This window comes from Clarias gariepinus, chromosome 27 (genome assembly GCF_024256425.1).
Source record: "Clarias gariepinus isolate MV-2021 ecotype Netherlands chromosome 27, CGAR_prim_01v2, whole genome shotgun sequence".
Lineage (NCBI taxonomy): Eukaryota > Metazoa > Chordata > Actinopteri > Siluriformes > Clariidae > Clarias > Clarias gariepinus.
This window is the reverse complement of record NC_071126.1, coordinates 23,290,787-23,314,982: the sequence shown is the minus strand read 5'-3', so window position 1 is coordinate 23,314,982 and position 24,196 is coordinate 23,290,787. Positions and strand designations below refer to the sequence as shown.

General features: G+C 39.2%; 1 protein-coding gene across 1 annotated transcript; it reads right to left on the bottom strand.

Moving 5' to 3' along the window:
• Positions 1-5,599: 5,599 nt before the first annotated feature.
• On the bottom strand, positions 5,600-22,351 carry flrt2 (fibronectin leucine rich transmembrane protein 2). Its single transcript, XM_053488637.1, has 2 exons — positions 22,051-22,351; positions 5,600-11,617 (listed from the first exon to the last, which is right to left on the bottom strand). Exon 2 carries the CDS (start codon positions 11,201-11,203, stop codon positions 9,188-9,190), a length of 2,016 nt encoding a protein of 671 aa, XP_053344612.1. The 5' UTR covers positions 11,204-11,617; positions 22,051-22,351; the 3' UTR covers positions 5,600-9,187.
• Positions 22,352-24,196: the final 1,845 nt, after the last annotated feature.

Sequence of the window (24,196 nt, the reverse complement as noted above, 5' to 3'; positions counted from 1 at the left end):
CAACACGTCTGACGCTCGGCCCGTGAATAATTCAGACGCTGCGGCGTGATTCATTTAGTGCTTAATGACTTTTTCATTATGTAAGATTGGAGAGGACAAAATGCATGAAATATTAATTTATCACGGAACTCAATCCCCGAAGATCAATCACAGTGTGTGTGTGTGTGTGTGTGTGTGTTGTTTATTCCACTTACTGTAAGAGAATCCCTCTCTGTATTACACCACTAATAAAAGAGCAACCGAAATGACACTTTAACACTTTTTATTCATTAGTAAATTTAATTATTAATTAATCAAACCAGTAACTATATAAGTAAATAAATAAACAAGCAAAAAATAACTAACAAAGAAGAAAATAAATAAATATTTGTTTTTATTTGATCTTTCTCTCTGTTTGCACACTTGTTCACAAAATATATATATTTTTTTCTTTGAAATATATGATTTGTAGTAATATACATACATAATAAAAAAAACAAAACACAAGAGCGTCCCATCATCCCTCACTCTTATCAGTTTTGTTTCTCAAAGTTTCACTTCTAATTTACATAACGTTACACTTGACTCCATGACCTGACCACGCCCACACCACTGCCTGACTGCCATTACCGGTGATGTCATAACACGTGTTATTTGTTTCACTGTATGAAAAATACGTCAAATCTCATACAAAGCCAAACTCCTTATAAATAATTTATAGCTTCCTGCATTTTGTGTCTTAACGTAATTCAGTTCCTGGAATAAAAGGCTTCAGTGTGTATAATCCTCAGTGCATTTAGTCACACGCTGGAAAGGTCAAAGGTCAGGAGAGTTCATGGCCTCGTGTCAAATTTCAGAGGGTTTAGGTTAGGACATGCTTTGAGCAGAAACAGCGAGAGGGAGAGACGTTTATTAGCACATACTCACAATCAGAAGCGTCCAATCACATCCAGTCACCTCTACTCCAGGAGAATTCAGGAGATGTCTCACACCACCATGTCCTTATCACACCACAGTTCATGAATTTCAGTCTGGAACATTAATGATAAACACACAGCTATATGATGTGGTCAGAAACCATGTTGTGTTAGCGTCTCCACCACGAGTGGATTCATTTTCTACAACAGCACGTCTTTACCTCTGACACTGGAGACTCCATCGTAGAGTGTGCACCTTCCACATCCCTGTAAATGACACGTTGCTATGGAAATGAAACATATAAGAGCAAGCGGATTAATAAAAACTTGATATTGATGATACTGTCAGAGCTGCTTTTATAGAAAATGACCCTGAAAATGAACCTCAGACGCTCAGTGGTGCTGTAGTGCTTGGACCCTGAGCATCGCCCCTGGTAAGATATCACCCTATAATAAACAGCTAAAGGGGATTATTGATATTACAGTAAATAATGATGCAGAACTGAACATATTCCTTCTCAAGGTATCTCAGCACGCTTACATTAGTGTGTTATAACACATGCTCGGTCTCTCTGCATGTCCGCACAGTGATTTGTGTGAAAGCGCTCAGTAGTGCAGGGTTTTAGCAAAACTGCAAGTGTAAGTGCTTCTGTGTAAACAACCTCGACACGTCGGCTGATTTATTCCCCACCGAGAGCCGGGAGGACGGAGCGTCAGTGCTTCAGAGACGAGATACACACTCACACACACTTACACACACAGACACTCGGGATGTAAACACTGTCACTGGGTGTTTGGAGCATACGTAGAGCAGTCACAACTCTTAGAGTAATATGGAAATCTCTGTCAAAATTTACGTCTTACAGATAACTGTACAATCTGTTATCAGGGAGTGTCGTCCAGTCAGATCTCTCCTCAAAGGAACCTGAAGTCCCTGGAGGCTCCCAGAATGTACAAACAGGTCACACAGAAAAATATTAGCATGCAGGATACAGTATGGTTAGAGCTGAAGCTTGTTTTTTATTCAGAACACCAAACATTGGGGATTTACGAGCTGGGAACGTACAGCAAAACTTGTTGGAACTGTGGGATGCTGGAGAACCGGCGATCTTTAGCATCCTGCAGGTCTGCTTCATGGAAATATGAATAAAACAGTGAATTATTTATGCCATTCTATTTGGTTCAGTTTTATTCATATAGAGCTTTTATTAATGTTGTGGCAAACAGGTTTACAGAACCAAAAAAACTATTATGGAAATTAGTTTTCTGAGAAAATGTGTATGAATCAGAATGATCAGATTGTCCCTAACGAGCAAGCCGAGAGCGACGGTGCTGACGGAAAAACTCCCTCCTTCAATAGGAAGAAACCTTGAGATGATCTAGCATTACTGAATAACTAGCAGGCTAACGATCAGCTAGCAGTATATGCAGGCACTCCAGCATTATTATATTTCATACTACATGTAATATCGCATACATCTACCCAGTGAGTGAATGAGCGAGAGCAAGAGAGATCAATTCAGGTTTCTTGGTTAGGGGTCAGGTTACTGATCCATCACCACCATAAACCCCTGAATCCCCTACCTGCATGCCCAGACTTGGTGGCGCTGTTGATCTCAGCAGAATCTTTGCTTTGTACAAAAAAAACGTGATGAATGTTCTAGGCTAGTTATTTGTCTGCTAACACACAAGATGAGCTAAATGTAAAAAAAGAAAAAATCTAGAGATGTGATGCAAAAACTAACTAAAATCATAAAAAAAAAAAACACACCCGACTACGGCTGCCAGAGCTCTTGATTATAGGTAAGAGTTTAAAAGGGTCATTACCATGTTCCCAATTTTTTATGGCACATAATTTAAGCATGACACGGGGTCCAAATTAAGTCGAAAATGATCTGCATTCTAGTTACATCAAAACTTGTGTTGTAAAAGTTTCTTAAAGAGAATCATTATTGGTGACGAGGCTTGGATTTATCACCAGGGTACATGGGTTCAACAATCAACAGTGCTCGTTACAGCGAGACGCTTATTAAACAGTTAAAGCCTAAACTTCAGATTAAACGCAGAGGAATGCTATCTGGGGGCTAAAACTAAAAACTTGTTTAGAGGTGTTAAAGCATCCTCCCTATAATCCTTTTCTTGCTCTATCAGACTTTCACCTGTTTGGTCCCCTGAAAGCAGCCCTATGAGGTCGTTTAAATAAAGACAGCGGTGCATTCGTAGCTCACAGCTCAGCCTAAAACATTTTTTAATGAGGAAATAGAACATTCTACATTTTTGATATTCATTGTATTGTTTTTCATGATTTATTTAAACGGCAACAGCAAAAAATAAAAATATACCAGTAAGCTAGTGATGCACAATTAAGCCTCTGCAACAAATTGAAGACATAGTGATATAGCTGTGATTATATAATTAGCCGTAATAATGGAGTAAGGATACAGTGATATTGCACATGGTGACAATATACGCTTGTCATTTCAATAATTGTTTTCAATAAAAAAAAATAAAAAAAAAAACCTCTTCTCAGTTGTGTTTGACTAATGGCACTTAGTTATTAACCTAGTTAACCCAGTGTAAGTATGTATCCAATGATGTAAACTTTAAAGCACTTTTTGTAAGTCGCTCTGGATGAGAGCGTCTGCCAAATGCCTAAATGTAAATGTAAATGTAAATAATGCAATTTATCCATATGCACCAGTCACATTCTTTCGGAAAAAAAATTATGTACAGTGAAACCTCGGATTGCAAGTAACGCAGTTTGCAAGTGTTCCACAAGACGAGCAAAGATTTTTAATATATTTTGACTTTAAAAACGAGCAAGTCTTGGTTTACGAGTACCAAGTATCAAACGTGTATCTATTTGTTTTGATGCCGAGCGTCACGTGATCACAACTGAGCCAATGGTTTTTCTCTCTCTTGTGCTGTGAAATTGTGGGTAATCGTCCCCCCTGCTGGGTCTTAGTGCGCGTCTCTTACTGGTATAATCAACATCCGTGCAAGCGTCTACTGTTTACTATAACACTGTGACCATGTGCGCGTAAAACATATTTTCATTTGTGTTTTTAAGCGTGTGTACTGTTTCGCGCGTGTGTAAAGCAAACGAAAGGTTAAAAATTTATTTTCTCACTCAGCCTGTCATGTGTGCGTGCGTAATTTGACACTGTGCCGATTCACACACTATCTCTCTCTCTCTCTTGCCTTTAGTGTGTGTGTGTGTGTTTGTGTGTAAAGCACCCCTTTTTGCTTCGCTCACACACACAAAAAACACACACATACACACACACACACACTCTGCTCTACACAGAAAAACTGCTCTGTCACAATTCTTTGCAAAAGTAAAGTGTGGGTTCATTTGTTTGTTTGTTTTACTTTACAGCAGTGAATCCGTTAGTTTGCGATCACGTGAGTATCATTAGCGATGTTGCTTGCAAATGTTTTCGACAAAACAGTTTTTCCGTTAGTGTATATGTGTGTGTGTCTGTGTTTGTGTGAAATTCAAAAAAAAAGGAGAAAAGCTTACTGTGTAAGATGAGAAGGGGAGACAGGAGGGGCTGAAAGTAGAAGTCTCCTCTTACTTTAGCCACACACACAGCGACTGCGTGCATAAATGGAAACACTTATCTGTCAGGATTTATTTTTACCTTTAAAAGGTGAAGTGCTGGTAATTTTTTATTTTATTTTTACTTTTTATATTTTGTATTAATTATTATTTTGCAATTGTATTTTGTATTTTTGGCAGGCTGTGGAACGAATAATTTGAGTTTCCAAAATTTCTTATGGGAAAATTAAGTTTGGTTTACGAGTGTTTTGGAACACAAACCCGCTTCTGGAACGAATCGTGCTCGTAATCCAAGGTTCCACTGTATTCGTCTTCTAAAAGTTAAAACAGCCAGTGTGCGGATAATTTTTTACTCTCCCTGTGAGTTGTTCTCAGCTCTCTATGTTCTGCAGCTCTCTATTGGCTACTGAGTTCAGTTTATGAACATTTTGTTCCTTTTTTAGATGAATTCCTGTCTTGAGACCTCCAAAACACACATGAAAAGATTTAGTTGAGTCTATGTTTAAATAAACTGTATAAAATTCAGAAAATATTTTATCTTAAAATAGATCATACTTGTTTCAAAGACAGCAGTACGGTTAATGTGTGAGGTAACAAAAAAATTAACTGGGGAACATAGGACCCTGAGGATGTACGGTACACTCGCAACAATCAAATGTTTAGTTAGCATTTCAATTAGCAGTCTAATGATTAGCTAGCATACCGTTAGGATTTAACTGTTCAGCTAACATAAGCTAGCATTACAGCTAGCAGTCTAGCCATTAAGTTGCTTTGCTAAGACAGGCTTGTGCATATAACTATCAGACTAATCCAGGAGTTAGCAATAGCCTAGCTGTATGGTAATGTTATACAGTAGAACAATTTAAAGTATGTATTAGCTTTACAGCAAACATGCTAAAACATACTAGCAGCTTTGTTTCTCCCTTAAAATAAAAAAATCTCTCATGAGTAAAAATAACAGGCATACTGTGAGCTTTATCCTGTGTTTATTTTCTTGTTTATTATTGAGTAGTTACCTAAAGTGCTAACTTTTAGTTGATATGGTTAGCAATAAATTCTAATTAAAGTCACAGCGTGCTCGAGCGAGAATAATATACAAATGATCTGAATAAAGAAAATTAAACCAACAAATTTACCAGTATTTAAATCAGAGATTTATTTATTTAAAAAATGAAATCAAACAACAAGGAAAAAACCTTTTTATGTACAATTTGTGCAAAAAACATTAAAGGTGTCGAGGACTACACTGTCAATTTATTTTCAAGGCACGTACAAGAAACAACAATGAGCTCGTAGAATATTAAAAAACAATCAAATAAAATAGGAAAAAGTTGCTTTGGTTGGTCCGGCTCTCAGGATTATCCAGTTTATACCATGAAATAAAATAAAAACCCAATGACGTTTTGGAATTGATCACGAAAATGCTTAAGATGTTATGGCTTTTTCTTTTTTTTTTTTTTTATTAAATGTGTTCTTTTATTAAAGAATTAAATTATCAGTAATTAAATAATCATTGATTCAGTGGAATTCCAGATGTAGATGAGTTTGGTGTCCTTTTGCAGCAAGCTTTGTTCGAATTTTGTTTGAATCCTGTAAACCCCCCCCCCTTTTTTTTTCTGCCGTAGGTTCATTAGCATCCGAGTTGCAGATAAAATGCTAAAACGCTAAACTCGCTGATCTCCACTCCTGCTTTCTGTCGCTGAAACTTTAGAGGTGCGGCCGATGATTAAAACCGTTCGTCACGAAGAAAAAGAAAAAAAAACCTGTCTGGATTCAATCAGTGAACGTCGGCTCGTAGAGGATAAAATACACTAGCGAGAGAGAGACAGAGAGGGGGGGTGGGCGGGGGGGTTGTACAGTATTATGAGACATGACGCATTAAATCCACAAATATTCGTTAAAATCCACCTTTACAAAAAATAACCCGAGGTGGATGAACGTTTCTGAGCTCCTGTGCTCACATTCGAGCAGAGTTAGCATGACGGCTATGTTATGAGCGGATTACACGGGCGGCGTTTGTGCTTCTGACAAAAAAAGAAAGAAAACAAAGAAAAACTCAACATTCATTTTTTATCTTACTTTTTTATCCCAGATCAAAGATTACTTCATTTAGAGTAAGAAAGAGACATCGCCAAGGTTAAAGATGAAAACAAATAACTTTTGCTTTTAAAAAGAGGACAGTGTATTTTCCTACCCTCAGATTAGCACAGAGGTGATGATCGCGCAATCTGTGTGAGTGTATTAACTGCGTGTGGAGGCTACAGGCTGGCGTGTAAAGCTCTGGTGCTGCATCATTAGAGAACATTAGCAATAAAACTAGGGCTGTGTGATTACTGTACTTAGACACGTATTGCGTTCACGAGTTAAACCTCGATTAAATGCAGCATATTGTGTTCTAACGTATTTACAGTATCGAGACTAGCGTCAGATAACGGGACAAATAATCGTTTTAAAAGGATCTGCGCCAAGATTTATTTAATTAACTCAAAATTATATTTAAAAAAATAATCAAATACTTAAATTACTGACAAACTCAACATAAATTCCTGACTACGTGTATACTATTAGACTTATATACTATTATTATATTCTATATTAATACATTTTGTGAATAGATAATTGCACAGGTCTGATTGTGATGTGATGTAATTTCAGAGTTAAATCAGATCCCCGGAGTGAACGCGTTCCCATCAGCACCATGGAGTTAATTGTTTTATTTTAATATTTATTTTAGGATATGTTTATATTTTTTTATACAACAGTTAAGTTTTTTTTTTTATTTTAGGTTTTGGCGGAATTTCTTTAGCGACTAACCCTGCACTTTATTGTTTAAAGACTCTGATTAAAAGACGACTGTGTTTTGTGTAAGTAATAATAACAATTTCCTTCTCGAACCTGGACGCGTGCCGTGTGGAGCCGGGGGCAACTCGCTCTGAGAAAAACACTCCGCCAGCGAGTGAGTCCAGGAGCTCTGTTTTTCCCTTCTTTCTCAGAGACACATCTGTTTTTGCTACATGAACAAAATACTTGTGGGTTTGTTTTATTTTTTTTTACAGTTAGAACATGTGGAGTTCGAATCATGTCTGAGTTCGATGATGTTCTTGAGCCGGAGTTTATTTCTTTAAAAACCGACCGCCCTGCCGGCCTACGAAGGGTTAAACACTCTCAATCACCCTCTCTCTCTCTCGCGCGCACTTTTTCTTTCTCTCCCTCTCTTCTCTGTATTCTGATTCGTTGCTCCAGGGCGAAAATAACCTCTGCATATTTCTCCTCCTTTTTCTTTTCCTTTCTATCCTTTTTGTCAGAAGTAGGGATTATGAGCAAGAGATTCTTTGAACTTGACCCTTGAAATAAAATCTTGTTAAAGCAAATAAATCCAGAGAGAAACAGTGCATAATAATAATAATAATAATAATAATAATAAGGAGTTCTCCGTGGTGAGGCGGCGTTCCTAAGCAGGCGGCCCGACTTGGAAAAACCAGCGCAGCATTAAAAATAGTTTTAATTGCGCTCATGCGGGGATCTGAGGGCAAACCGAGCTCTGCCACATACCACCGCTTGGATTCTGGAGGTTTTTGTTTTTTTGTCCCACAATTCATCATCCTACCTAAACAGCTGCCTGATTAAATTTGGGAAACAAAGGAAAATGCGAGTCATAGTGTACCTGTAACCCTGTAAGCTTTAACAAAAAAAAAAAAAAAAAGAGACCTAGATTTCCAGCAAAGTGAAAGTTCTGTGTATACACGCTGTCAGATTCACCATGGAGAAGACTGTGAAAAAAATTATAAAAACAATAGTAATAATAATAATAATGCACCAAAGACTCCAGTGCTTGTTAGAAAAATTTGTAAATGCTTTTAAGTCATGTGAGACATGCAGACATTAACGTCAGCAACTGAGAGAATGAGCTCATAGACACCTGCTCCAGAGACCTCACCCGAAACCCCGGCGGCCCTCTGCATGTTAAATTTGTTTGACATGAAAATCTAAACATGACAGCGAAAACAAAAAAGGCAATATGAAATTAGTGGGATTGGATCTGTAATGTCTGGTTAATGGTTGAACGAATCCTCTAAAGGAAAGAAAAAAAAAAAGAAAAAAAAAAACCCTGCCCTCTGGTGGCAGAAAGCCAACCCAAACACGACACCAGCTTGTAGATCGGCTCGCGAGCTCTCGGCTTCTCTTGGCCTCTTGCAGGCTTTGTGGTGTTGAAATGTTGTAACCGTGTTTAAATGTGACTTTTACAAAAAGCCATTTCCTGAACGGCTGCTTTGCTCCGCCACGTCGACAATAAGACAAATAAGATGTAAAAACATCTCGGTCCAGTATTATTTTTTCCACTGCAGGCTAATCAGCAGTGTTTAATTTTTCTGACCGGTTTGTTTTCTTTACTACCGTTTCTCCCCAGGGGTTTGTGTTTCATGTCTTAGCGAGGTATCCGCATTCACACCCAAGAGGCAGAAAACCTGGACTAGTGCATTTAAACACCGGCCTTGATTGTAGAAACATCGCTGACTTACACCAGAGGCAGAAAAATAACAAAACCATGTGCTAACAAACATAAGGAACAAACCCAAAGCCAGGGTTTCACATAGTTGTCCTCAGTATAAATTACCATGGGGGAGTATATTCATATGCAGATTTAGATTTAGATAAAAAACTGTGTGTGTCTGTGTGTGTGTGTGCAATGTACAGTCGTACAGAGAATGTTTATTACGTCCTCATGGCATCACGTGGGGCAGAATTCCACCCCAGGAACATTGCTGCTCTTGCAGTAAACGATGCTGTTGTTACTCAGGTGGCAGTCTCTGTACCCGATGCCAACATTGGGTGTGTAAATGGGCTGGATCCTGAAATCGCCCTTTAGAAGCTGCTCATTGTTCAGTGGCACAATCTGAAAGCTGGTCTCGGTCATTTCAAGAATGGAGTTGTCCTTCTTGGTGCCGGCTTCGCAGTAGTCATCTTTTCTCCTGCCTCGGTTGTATTTCCATTTGGACGAGGAACAGGAGGACCTGCTCTTCTTGTGCATGTACCAGCAAAACAGACTAAGCAAGATGATCAAAATGAGCAGCACAACGCCACCAATCACACCGGCTAAAAGGAACGTGGACGTGACATCCTGTTGTGCCACCTGATCTGACTCAGATACATTGTTATTGTTGGAGTTTTTTGAGGCTGATTTGGTCCTGATCTCAGAACAGATTGTGTCCTCTCCGGGTCTGTAACTGTATAAGGAATCAAGAATGTAAACACAGATCCGGTACTTGGATCTAGGTTCCAAGTCATACAAGTTAAGTCTGCGCTGCTCCCCAGGTACCGTCCTCTCCTGGCTAATATCCATCATTAAGTTCTGACCCCTCTTCACCCAAGTGACTTTGTAAGCCGTCACTGTAAAATAAGATTCCCAGGTGACCACAACACACGTTCCATTCACAACATTCAAGGATATTTTCAGGGGGTCTTCATAGGGAGGATAGGGAGCAGGTGGGAAATTGGGGACTGGTGGTGTGGGGTTGGTTGTAGTTGAGTAAAAAGCTGTAGATGGCATGGTGCTGGTGGTGGTGGTGATGGTGGGGGTGGTTTTGGGTAGGGTGATGGTTCTATGAGGTGGCGATGAAGATGGAGGTAAGTAAGGGGGCCCCTGATCGATATCAGTGCTGGTAGGACACTCGAGGATATCAAGGTTAAGTTCTCGGATTATCATCCCCTTTAGTCTGTCTGGTTGGTGACAAAAAAAACCACGGACGTTCACGGAGGATGGCAAGGACTTCAGCCAAATGACTATCCACTTAATAGCACAATCACAGCGCCACTGGTTGTTTCGAACGTTGAGATGTGTCAGGCTTCTCAGCCCATCAAAAGCACCTTGTGGTACAGTCTGTAATGGGTTAAATGACAGATCAAGTTTCTCCAGCATCCTAAGTTCTGAGAAGACTAAAACAGGGATGTCATTAATCTGGTTCTCCTGCAGGTTCAGTTTAGTAAGGGACACCGAAGGAAGCAAAGGTGGCGGCACTGTGAGAGAATTCCGGGATAACGAAAGCTCTTTGAGCTTGGCCAGGTTCTTAAAGGTGCCAGGCGCGATGGCATCATCCTCCAGAAGATTTCCATCCAGCATCAGCTGCTGTAGGTTTGTAACGTTTTGAAAAGCTCCTTCATCTATTTCTGCAATACGGTTTTCATCCAGACGCAGTTCCTTAAGACCTGCTGGTAATCCAATAGGAATGCTGCTCAAGTGATTCTTAGTGAGGAAGAGGAGCTTAAGGTTAACCGCTTCCCGGAACGCCCCTTCCTCAACCCCAACTGTGGAGATGGAGTTGTCGTCCAAGTGCAGTTCTTCCAGCTTGGGTAGTTGGGCAAGTGCTGCCCTGGAAATGGTCTGGATGTTGTTTTCCTGTAAATGGAGTACTTTAACATTTCTGGGAAGGTTAAGAGGGAACTCATCCAGCTGATTCCCATACAAGTACACAGTGTCCACCGACTCCACGTTGTGGAGCTCCATCGGAAATCCAGCGCTGTTGATCTGGTTGTTGTGGAGGTAGAGGATCTTGTATCCCTCCCCAATGCCCAGAGGCACAGATGTCAAACTCCTCTCATTGCAGTAAATAAACATTTTGTCACAACGACACTCTTTGGGACATGATGCAACAGGATTGAACTGCACATGCAAGCTCAGCAATACGGTAAACCAAAATCGAACAAATGAGGTCCAATCATTATTCCACAATCCCACTTGGAACTCCATTGTGGGAAAATGAGAAAGAAATAAAGAAAGAAATAAAGTAAAAAAAAAAAAAAAAAAAACTCAAAACCACTCTCAAAATCTGTGGTTTAAACGAAGAAATAAATCCAGCGAGGTGCTTTATAGGATCGCACTAATGTAGAGGAAGTCCGGGGTTAATCCTCTGATAATTGCTAGTCCTCCACCTCAGCGCCACGGTCTCATTTTTGAGGTCAGAGGTTTCGTGATTGGCGCCATCCATGCTAAAATATCAAAGCACGGCAGGACTTGTTTGGCCTGGAGCCTGTGTGAAATTGCAACGGCAGCCCTGGAGCTGAGAAGCTGAGAAGCCCACGACTCCTCCTTTCCTCTCTGTTACACTCCACTGGGTCTTAACCCAGGACAATTTCAGGCGGTGGGACATCTGGAGCCCGGGACCTGCGGGAAGAAAGAAACACGCTGATTAAAATTCTGCTTTTTTCCCCCATTCCATTTATTGTTGATGCACCAAAAGGAAGCGGATATTGCACATGTTCTCGGTCATCATTTGGGAATAAACATTAACTCATGTTTTATCTAAACAACTGCTCTTGGAATTTGGATTAACAAATGGAAAAACCTATATTATGGAAGGACATGTAAAAAAAAAAAAAAAGTAGATCATGTAGAGCTTTCAAGTAGCTCTGAAGACACACGTATCCAAAGCTTACACTCTTTCTGAGCCAATGTTATGGCATGCAGCTCATCATAAATTAAAATAAGAATTTTGAAATAAACCCTCAACCCAACAGCAATAAATTAGAGCCGATGCATATTTATTTAAGGAGTCTGAAAGTGGTTTCAGTTGTTTACATTGTAATTACAGAATTATGGAATTATAGGAAAACTTGCCTGTCCTTGATTAAAGTGCTCATAACAAAATATACGTTTGTCTTTGGGACGCTTCATGTAAACACTCAAAAGTAAAAACTGGAATCTATTTTAAACTTAATGAAAAGTCTTAAAGCAGAACCATGTTAGATTCCTAAACCTCTTTAAACCTCTTTAGGTTTTATGTAGAACTCGACAATGTTGTTTCTTCACCAGAAAGAAGAAGTTAAAAAAGCTATGAGATGATAATTATCCAATCAAGCAATAAAGATGCCTTATGCTTTTAACCAGTGACGTTTCTTTAGCTTGTGCTGCTATCCTTCCATGTAATGAGTGTTTAGCTATTAGAGAAAGTTCCAAGTAGAACTATTATTAAAAAAAAAAAAAAGTAATTATCTGATGATAATTATCCAATCCATTATCCTGTCTTAACGTTTCCCTATTAGACCCAGTTCCAAGTACAACCCTTTTAGGCAAATAAGACCCTTTAATCATCCAATTAGCTCTTTTTCTTCTTTTTGTAAAGGTCACTCTCAGAGTTGATTAATTCAGTCTAAAAAATCAGACGGATATTTATTTCAGGAACCACGAATCTGGTTTCAGGCACAGGACTCAAGATTCATTTCATCTGTAAGAATATTAATAAAACAAAGCTGTACATACACACAAAGAATAAACTCTGTGAATAATTAGATTCCTTTGTTCTACAATGGTTCGAACCGAAGGCCTGTCAGGTTTCAGTCGTTAATAAATACACATGTTAAATGTTTACTCCTCAGTTATCCAAATAAAGCCTTGAAGAACCGGTGAGAGTGTGTGTATTAACTGGGAAAGGGCGTGGTGCAAACTCTAAATAACTGCGCGGTATTTCCCTCATATATAGAAACCGTCAAGCTTACAAGCCGAGGATGCTAAGGACCTTTAATTATTCACTGAACAATCGAGGAACTTTGACATTAAAATGTCAGAACAGAAAGTAATATTAAAACACATTAACATCTATTAGGAAATAATGTTGAGGACCACGACATCAGAATCCAGACCTATCAGAAAGAGTCAGAGCAGAAACACTTTTAAGGGCTTTTTTAATAGGACCTGTTTGTTATTGGTCCGTTCCCTGCCCGGAAATAAACGGTTGAGGGTCTCCAGTGGTTTGTTGGATAAATAATTAGGTTAATTGGTCACTATTTTCTTCATAACGCCTTCTAGAGCAACTTTAACCCCATCCATACTATGTAGAGTACCCAGGCAAGTACTGGGGCACTTCAGTGGGAACAGTGGTATTATTATGGTGTGTACCTCAATACTTTGGTAAATACCCTGGTACTTATTTGGCACCACAGAGTCTAATAAAAAAGTTTCACAGGCATCTGATATGGAATGTTTGTACAAACTGTATGATATTGTATATGTTACAACACAAACTTTGGTATTTAATAAATGTTACACACTACAGTATGTGCTAGGGACAGGAATCACCACCCGATACAACCCAATACATGTACCAGGTGATACATACATGACCAAAGGAAAGAATTGCAATACATCACTTGACCAATGTTTCCAACTTTTCCAGCATCTCTACTGTGTACCATAAAGGTACATGTTCTACTGTGTAAATACTGTTAGTACAATGGTACCATATACTGTAGTACATGTACCATGATACCAGACTATCGTGGTACCAAGATACCCAAAATATTCCTGTGGGTGTTAGTGAGCTAAAAATCCCTGGAGCTCTTGAAGAACCTTTCCACAAAGAGGAGCTCACTGGATGATTAAAGGTTCTTAGTTTTGAAACTTTGGTTTTATCTGAAACCCTTTTTGATAGGAAACCTTCACCACAGTCACTCAGTAAAGGGTGTAAGAGGTGAGCGAGGAATTTCACTTTCTCAGTGTTTCTGATCCACAAAACATGAAACGCTTCACAAATAGGCATTTTAAACTAAACCTCACTGTATTTACACTGGAACTGAACTCTCACAGGTGAAACGCTCGTGGCTTTCGCACGCCATGTGTCCGTGTTTTTGCCGTTTCGTGACTGTTTGGTTGAAAAAACAAAAAGAATGATTCTACAGAGCGAGAGAGCGGGGGTACAGTGAGGGGGGGGGGGGGGGCAGGAGAAGAGTGACGAACAGCAGCTGTCAGACGGAATGGGACGGGAGGATAATTTACCCGCTCCACCCGCTATAAGCGATCGATCCGCGCTATTTATCCCACTGGAGAGGATTTAGGAGTTGACCCAGGACTCAGTGACGAGGTTTAAGCGCTTATCCAGTGACCCAGGTGATTGAAACAGGTCACAGTGTAGAGCGTATTAAAGAGATACTTCACTCCGAGCTGAACCCAAACACAGCAGCACCAGAACTCCATTTATTATATAACCAACACACACACACACACACACACACGCACAATAAATAAAGATATCTAGAAGGAATTTACTTTCAGTTATTACTTTAACTATAAAGCAGAGTCTAAGAAGAAGAAAGAAAAAAAAACAGGGTTCTTCATGAAACAATAACTGACTTATGGTTACTTAAACAACTAACGTCCTTATTTTTACTGCATAATTATCCAAAAAAGAATAATTAAGAGTGTGTATTAATGAGGAAAGTGTGTGGAATAAAGTCCACATTACTGCACATTATTTACAATGTTTTAATGTTCCAAGTAGAACCATTACTTGGAATCTTAGAACCTTAAAACTTGAACTTGTGTACAACGCTAAAAAGTTCTTCGCTGCTACTCCTGAGAGAACCCTTAAAGATCATAAACACCCTCACACCAGAGTGTTCCCCTTCTTAACCAGACGTATCAGTGGAGCCCTTTTTGAAAGCTAATTACTCTTAATTGGCCAATTACATCTTAGAAATGATTGATCTGAAGGTTTACACTTTGTAAAGGTTCTACACATGTACTGTATCTGTGAAGGAACAGTTAAAAAATTATAACTTCAACAGAGAGTTTTTAAGAAGAACTTTGAAGAACACTTTTATTTCTGTAAGAGTGTACAGCGAATGGAAGAAGAATCTCTGGACCGGTTCGTAACTAGATCAAAAGAATAACTGAAGGGTTCTTCGCTTCACAGACATTAGGGTTGAGTATCGAAAACCGGTGCCAATACACCAACGTTACCTATATAACCGGTATGTACCGGACCAAAACAGAACGAGAATTTCGGTGCCTCATTTCGGTGTCACTTAAATGCCTGAACTGTCCATTTAAATATTCGTTCTTTAGGGCGATGATGACGCAGTTGTAATAAGCATCAGATTCATCAACACACACGATCGCTAGTAAAATTTAAATACTGCATTCACGGGGCGTCAGAAATGATCGGAAAAACAAATGATTTCCTTAATTAGAAAAATCTTGAGACCTTCGGAAAGCTTTAATAATACAAATCCTAAACATTGTTGCAGTAATGTTACTGTCCATTTTATTTTTGTAGATTAAAAGTTTATTAGATTAAATAAAAAAAGTAAAAACACAAATCATGAGACCGCCTAAGATGCGCGTGAATGCAGCAACTAACGTTACACTTGTTGGTGGTCTACCGCTATCTTAGCTTGCTAAATTAAACAACTTTTGTTAAAATGCCTAAAACTAAACAGTCGAAAGTGTGGCTATATTTCAAAAGAAAGGATTCCGACACTGCGACGTGCAGCAAATGTTTTACAGCGGTTGTGTGTAAAGGGGGAAACACGTCAAATCTAATGAAACATTTCAGGGCACTCGGAATAAAGTTAAAAGCAGAGGGAGGCACCGTGTTTGACAGCTTGCGGACAACAGCTGGTACTATCGGTGTGGACGACCCCGGTCCCGGTTGTTGTTTTTTGTATTTACTTATATATTTATATATAAATACACTACATTTAATACATTTTTTTGAATAAAAATGTATTCTTGAGTCATCCACCATAATTTTGTGGCTTTTGTAAAGTATCAGTTCAGGCATCATTTTGGCACCGGTATCGAAAAAAACCGAACGATACCCAACCCTAATAGACATGGGCTCTAACTTCTGATTTAGTGAAATATCTTCTACCATCATTACAGTTTGTCACAGTTCATTTTTATAACCATGCAACTTTGACTAAAAAGTAGATGATTAATAGAGATATTTAAAAAAAATCTAATCATTTCCATATCGTGCATATCTTTTGTTTGGGGATTTAAAACAAAAACAAAACATTGCATTTAAGCTTGCATTGGCAGTCGTACGATAGTGTAGTTCCTCTATCATCCTGCACTAAACTATTCATAAATTCGCAGGCAGCATGGGGAGTTGGTTATAAATTGCAACATAATCTAAAAAAAACACAAATTATAGAAATAGAATAGTTATAAAATCATGATATCAACAGAATTGTAATACAAACTGAATCTCATATCGGGACGTCCCTGCCGATTCCCATCCCTACTGAATAAAGTTACAGGTAAAGATTACAATCTTTAATATTGCACAATTGTTCGTTTTTTCAGTGTTTCAGCATTTTAATGCATATTTAATAAAGACATGAACTTTGAAGATTGTTCGAGTGTATTATAATGGCCTTTATGTGTGCTGGGGTGATATTTTGCCCGTGTGATCCAGCCCTAATGAAAACATGTGCATAACTTTAATTCTTTTTCTGTTAAATAAAAAATATAAATCAAATGTTTATTCAGAAATCTATCAATATAATGATGCATAATGTTTATTGTAAAGATGTCCTGCTGTATCGCGATATTATATTTTTACCATATAGCCCAAACCCTCCGGAGCACGAGAGTGATACAATGTAACAGTAAATCGAATGTTACATTTTTAGATAATACATAAAACACAAAGCAGTTAAAAATACATGTTAAACAGATATTAACAACTCAACTGCTTTGTTTTTACATTTTATTCCGATGATTATTGTCTCCTTGTTTTTAAATTCCTTTCACCCTGAGTGTGTATAATCATGAGGACAGGCAGACTGTCTCGGACATAGCGGCGGTCTCGACGCTGGAGTGAAACCCCCGAGAGAGCGTCCGGGAGCCGAGACAGCAGACATGTCAGATGTTAAACGAGGAGAACTAGGAACCCGTCCTCCAGGTTCATCTGCCCACATCACAACCGCACACTTACAGCCTTATTTACAAAACACACACACACACACACATACACACACACGGCTCTAACGGAACATGGAAAACACCACGGTACGTTCAGCAGTGTGCCGGCTTAGGTAACGAACACAGCTCAGGACCACTGCCTCATCACTCTGGAGCACGCACACACACACGCACACACGCACACACACACACACACACACACACACACGCACACACACTCACTTATCTTCTATACAGCTTTATCCTGTATTCAGGGTCGCGGGGGCCTGGAGCCTATCCCAGGAGACTTAGGGCACGAGGGAGGATACACAATGGACAGGGTGCCAATCCATCGCAGGGCACACACACACACACACTCATTCACACACTACAGGCAATTTGGGAACGCCAATTAGCCTAACCTACATATATTTGGACTGTGGGAGGAAACCGGAGTACCCGGAAGAAACCCACCAAGCACAGGGAGAACATGCAAACTCCATGCACACAGAGACGGGAATCGAGCCTGGCCGGGAATCGAACCCAGACCCTGGAGGTGCAAGGCAATTTGTTAAAAATAATTTAGCCATACATCATCCTTGGCACTGTGTGTGTGTGTGTGTGTGTGCTTAATTTTGTGTAGGTGGGTGTTTCATTTTTTTTTTTTTTTATCCTAAGAAAGAAAATTGTCTCCCAAGATTTCTGAAGGAAAAAAAGGCAACAAAAAAAATTACCAGCTGCCTCTTCTGATTTTGAGAAGATGGATGTCAAATTTTTTTTTTTGCTCTTACAAACATTAATCTAAAAATTAAAATCCTAGAACGAGTTCCATGAGTTATTAGCCTAGGCATGTGTTTTAAAGGCACTGTGTCCAAATTCTCCTGCTGGTGTAAAGGACAAATAGGACAAACTTTTGCCTCTGAGTGCAGAAACATTTCACTAAAATATGAATATGGAATATTCAGTTCAGTAAAAATACCTCACACAGTGTAGACAGATTTACATAATAAACTGTAAGTTTTATTTCCCGATTTGACTTTAGCAGAAAGTACTAAGCTTGTTTTTTTGTTTTTTTACTTTTACAGTTTGTTTGATTGTAGGTTGACTGGATGTTTTCATTTTAAAAAGACACTAAAGTAAACTTTAAAATGATTTATCTAACATGTTTTTATTGTTTTGTTTGATGTTTTGTACTGGATTTCATTCACCTTCATAATTATTTGACATAATTACGTGTATAACATTATGATTTGAGTAAAGCAGACGATGACGTGTATAACTTTACTTATTATTTTACACAATAACATGACAAATATATATGTAGTCTGCAAATGTGACACAGGTGGGTTTAATGTAGACATAAAACAGAAATATATAATATATTATGTTACACTATTCTATAAAACTGAGGAATTGGTAGTACAGTAACGATGTCAGTACAATATTGATAGCATGTCATGTAGTGTAGTGATTTTGTACAGTACAGTATAGAACTGATGTATTGCTGTTGTAGTGTAGTGTACTGTACTGTAGTGTAATACAGTACAGTACAGTAGAGTATAATACTGATGTATTGTGGATACACCTTACAGTATAGTATAGTACTGATGTAGTGTGGTGTAGTACGGTGTAGTGTAGTTTACTAAACTGTTAAAGTAGAGTACAGTACAGTATTAAGTGTTAATGTAGTATCTTAGAGTATATTATAGTAATGATATAGTATGCTGTAGTAAAGTATATTGTACTGTAGTATAATTTAGTATACTGTTGCTATCATAAAGTACTGATGTAATGCAGTATTGTTAAGTGCACAGTAATGTTATGGTAGTGTAGTAGAGTATAGTACAGATGTAGTGTGGTTAGTACAGTGTAGTGTAGTTTATTATACTGTTGCTGTATAGTACACTGTAGTTTAATATGTAGTCTTGGTGTATAGTATAGTGTGGTGTAGTGTGTATTATAAAGTATAGTGTGGTGTAGTGGGGGGTATAGAGTATAGTGTGGTGTAGTGTGTAGTATAGAGTACAGTGTGGTGTAGTGTGTAGTATACAGTATAGAGTGGTGTAGTGTGTAGTATACAGTATAGTGTGGAGTAGTGTGTAGTATAGAGTGGTGTAGTGTGTAGTATACAGTATAGTGTGGTGTAGTGTGTAGTATAGAGTGTAGTGTGGTGTAGTGTGTACTATAGTGTGGTGTAGTGTGTAGTATACAGTATAGTGTGGTGTAGGGTGTATTATACAGTATAGTGTGGGTAGTGTGTAGTATACAGTATAGTGTGGTGTAGTGTGTAGTATTCGATATAGTGTGGTGTAGTATAGAGTATAGTGTGGTGTAGTATAGTGTGGTGTAGTATACAGTATAGTGTGGTGTAGTGTGTAGTATAGTGTGGTGTAGTGTGTAGTATAGAGTATGGTGTGGTGTAGTGTGTAGTATACAGTATAGTGTGGTGTGTAGTATACAGTATAGTGTGGTGTAGTGTGTAGTATACAGTATAGTGTGGTGTAGTGTGTAGTATAGAGTGTAGTGTGGTGTAGTGTGTAGTATACAGTATAGTGTGGTGTAGTGTGTAGTATACAGTATAGTGTGGTGTAGTGTGTAGTATAGAGTGTAGTGTGGTGTAGTGTGTAGAATAGAGTGTAGTGTGGTGTAGTGTGTAGTATACAGTATAGTGTGGTGTAGTGTGTAGTATAGAGTGTAGTGTGGTGTAGTGTGTAGTATACAGTGTAGTGTGGTGTACTGTGTAGTATAGAGTGTAGTGTGGTGTAGTGTGTAGTATAGAGTATAGTGTGGTGTAGTGTGTAGTATACAGTATATTGTGGTGTAGTGTGTAGTATACAGTATAGTGTGGTGTAGTGTGTAGTATACAGTATAGTGTGGTGTAGTGTGTAGTATAGAGTGTAGTGTGGTGTAGTGTGTAGTATACAGTATAGTGTGGTGTAGTATGTAGTATAGAGTATAGAGTGGTGTAGTGTGTAGTATACAGTATAGTGTGGTGTAGTGTGTAGTATAAAGTATAGAGTGGTGTAGTGTGTAGTATACAGTATAGTGTGGTGTAGTGTGTAGTATACAGTATAGTGTGGTGTAGTGTGTAGTATAGAGTGTAGTGTGGTGTAATGTGTAGTATACAGTATAGTGTGGTGTAGTGTGTAGTATAGTGTGGTGTAGTGTGTAGTATACAGTATAGTGTGGTGTAGTGTGTAGTATAGAGTATAGTGTGGTGTAGTGTGTAGTATAGTGTGGTGTAGTGTGTAGTATAGAGTATAGAGTGGTGTGATGTGTAGTATAGTGTGGTGTAGTGTGTAGTATACAGTATAGAGTGGTGTGATGTGTAGTATAGTGTGGTGTAGTGTGTAGTATAGAGTGTAGTGTGGTGTAATGTGTAGTATACAGTATAGTGTGGTGTAGTGTGTAGTATAGTGTGGTGTAGTGTGTAGTATACAGTATAGTGTGGTGTAGTGTGTAGTATAGAGTATAGTGTGGTGTAGTGTGTAGTATAGTGTGGTGTAGTGTGTAGTATAGAGTATAGAGTGGTGTGATGTGTAGTATAGTGTGGTGTAGTGTGTAGTATACAGTATAGTGTGGTGTAGTGTGTAGTATACAGTATAGTGTGGTGTAGTGTGTAGTATACAGTGTAGTGTGGTGTAGTGTGTAGTATACAGTATAGTGTGGTGTAGTGTGTAGTATACAGTATAGTGTGGTGTAGTGTGTAGTATACAGTATAGTGTGGTGTAGTGTGTAGTATAGAGTGTAGTGTGGTGTAGTGTGTAGTATACAGTATAGTGTGGTGTAGTATGTAGTATAGAGTATAGAGTGGTGTAGTGTGTAGTATACAGTATAGTGTGGTGTAGTGTGTAGTATAAAGTATAGAGTGGTGTAGTGTGTAGTATACAGTATAGTGTGGTGTAGTGTGTAGTATACAGTATAGTGTGGTGTAGTGTGTAGTATAGAGTGTAGTGTGGTGTAATGTGTAGTATACAGTATAGTGTGGTGTAGTGTGTAGTATAGTGTGGTGTAGTGTGTAGTATACAGTATAGTGTGCTGTAGTGTGTAGTATAGAGTATAGTGTGTAGTATAGTGTGGTGTAGTGTGTAGTATAGAGTATAGAGTGGTGTGATGTGTAGTATAGTGTGGTGTAGTGTGTAGTATACAGTATAGAGTGGTGTGATGTGTAGTATAGTGTGGTGTAGTGTGTAGTATAGAGTGTAGTGTGGTGTAATGTGTAGTATACAGTATAGTGTGGTGTAGTGTGTAGTATAGTGTGGTGTAGTGTGTAGTATAGTGTGGTGTAGTGTGTAGTATACAGTATAGTGTGGTGTAGTGTGTAGTATAGAGTATAGTGTGGTGTAGTGTGTAGTATAGTGTGGTGTAGTGTGTAGTATAGAGTATAGTGTGGTGTAGTGTGTAGTATAGTGTGGTGTAGTGTGTAGTATAGAGTATAGAGTGGTGTGATGTGTAGTATAGTGTGGTGTAGTGTGTAGTATACAGTATAGAGTGGTGTGATGTGTAGTATAGTGTGGTGTAGTGTGTAGTATAGAGTGTAGTGTGGTGTAATGTGTAGTATACAGTATAGTGTGGTGTAGTGTGTAGTATAGTGTGGTGTAGTGTGTAGTATACAGTATAGTGTGGTGTAGTGTGTAGTATAGAGTATAGAGTGGTGTGATGTGTAGTATAGTGTGGTGTAGTGTGTAGTATAGAGTATAGTGTGGTGTAGTGTGTAGTATAGTGTGGTGTAGTGTGTAGTATAGAGTATAGAGTGGTGTGATGTGTAGTATAGTGTGGTGTAGTGTGTAGTATAGTGTGGTGTAGTGTGTAGTATAGAGTATAGAGTGGTGTGATGTGTAGTATAGTGTGGTGTAGTGTGTAGTATACAGTATAGAGTGGTGTGATGTGTAGTATAAAGTGTAATGTAGTACCTTTCTCTTCGCGCGTGCACTCATCCGGTTCACACTGTATCCTCTCTCTCTCTCTCTCTCAGTAACTCTCCTCCGCTCGGTTCCTCACGCGCACCGGGACCCCGCTCCTGTTCGGGAAACCCGGCTCGCGCTCTGACTCGGACACTTCCACATCCTCTCTCTCTCCGGTTTTGTAGATCCGTTAAACAGCGCGCGACCGCTACCGAAACTCCAGCGCGAGACACAGAGAAAGAAAAGAAAAAAGAAAGAAGAGAAGAAGCGCTAGCGGTAAAGTGGAGAAGTGTGTGTGTGTGTGTGTGTGTGAGAGAGCTCCGCTCTTCTCCACTCTCACTCTCACTCTGTGTCCCTCTCTCACTTCTACAGCCCTCCTCTCTCTCTCTCTCTCTCTCTCTCTCACACACACACACGTGAAGAATGTGTTCCGCCCGCGTGAGGCGCTATAGTGAGAAGATAGATAGATAGATAGATAGATATGGAGAGAGAGATGGAGAGAGAGGGAGAGAGGGGGGGGGGTTGCCCTGTGACTCCGCCCATGTCCAGCTCCCTAATGATGGTCCGATAATCAAATGAAGACTAAACTGTTACCTGACAGTTATACCTGTGGCACCATCACAGCATGACATCACAGCATGACATCACAGCATGACATCACAGCATGACATCACAGCATGACATCTGACACGTCTGTAACGGAACTACCGTCCAAACATCAGCCCAACATTATATATATATATACTTATAGATCTCTGTCTGAAGTTTAATCTGCACCATCAGTGAATCTAAATGTGGAGTAAAAGTGATGTTATGAACAGTTATGTGTGGGATTTAATAATCTACTGTAAAATAATCTACTAATGCGCTCCTGTCTCAATGTAAACAAACACCTGCACCAATAGATATTAATTAGAAAAGATAAAGTGAATATTTTGACTGGGATTAGTTCATATTTTCACTTTGGCTGAAATAACAGCGCTGAAGTGGTATAAGTGAATTTTAACACGCTGGAGTGGTTTTAAGACAAAACTTCATCTTTATCCTTTTATCTCCTTTTTCCATTTCTCATCTGTGATTCACTCTCCGATTACCGAACAGGGAGTGTATTTGTCTGAGCACCAAAGAAGGACAACTTAGTGTAAACAAGGCGTAAGATACTCAACCTTACAGAATGGGATTTCTTTGTATTAATAAGTTAGACAGAGAGTTCTGCTGTACAGAGAGACACACAGACATGGACGTGGGCTTCAACCTCAAATAATAATAATAATAATATCACTGATTACACTAAAGATCAGATCAGATTATTATTAGATTTAACATTTTAATTATTTCTAGAGACTCTACTAAACCACTTCCACTTATACATATACATGGTGGTTTATGGTAGTAAATAGTTTAGACAGCAGCCACAACGAAGGAGTGCCAGAGTGTTCAGGGCGTGGCCAAAAGGGCGGCTCTCTTCACCATGCTCTAAAAAAGGTCCGACTGCACAGCCTAGCTCACAACCGACCTTCCGGTCCAGCATCCTGTGAAGGTCAACCTGGCAATCTCCTCAACCAGCACTTAACAATGGTCAGTGAAGCACTATGCACTCATGCCAGGTCCCTGTCATGCCCTGATTTATGTCCTGTTCCACCCAAATCCTGCCCATGTACCTCGCTCTGATGCCAGCTGCTGACTTTGAGGACGATATGCTTACTCCGTCAGCCCAGCACCCATGCCGTCTTCGGCTCTTACGTCATGCTCCAGCCATACAGCACCTTGTTGACCTTTGCCTTGAGGCACCCCAGCCTCTGCACTGGAGGAGCCAACACTGGTCCTGACTGTCCTGGGTCACCTGTAGGCACATCTGAGCCACGCCTTAAAAGGCGGGTTCTGTCAGGGTTTTTTCTCTAGTGGTGCGCAGTAGCAGCCATGCACTGAGTCTTTATTAGTTATTTTCAGGATTTCTAGTTCTGGTGTTCTTAATGTTCATGCATCTCTTTTGTTTTTTGCTCTGTAGTTTCCTTGGTGTTAGGTTCTTTCATGTTGCTGCGTTTATGAGATGCTGTAAAACTATGTTTTTTTTGTTCCCTCAACATAATAAAAAACGGTTGTATTGCTTAAAATGTATTAAAAATGAATTCATAATAATGTAATTTGCATTGTT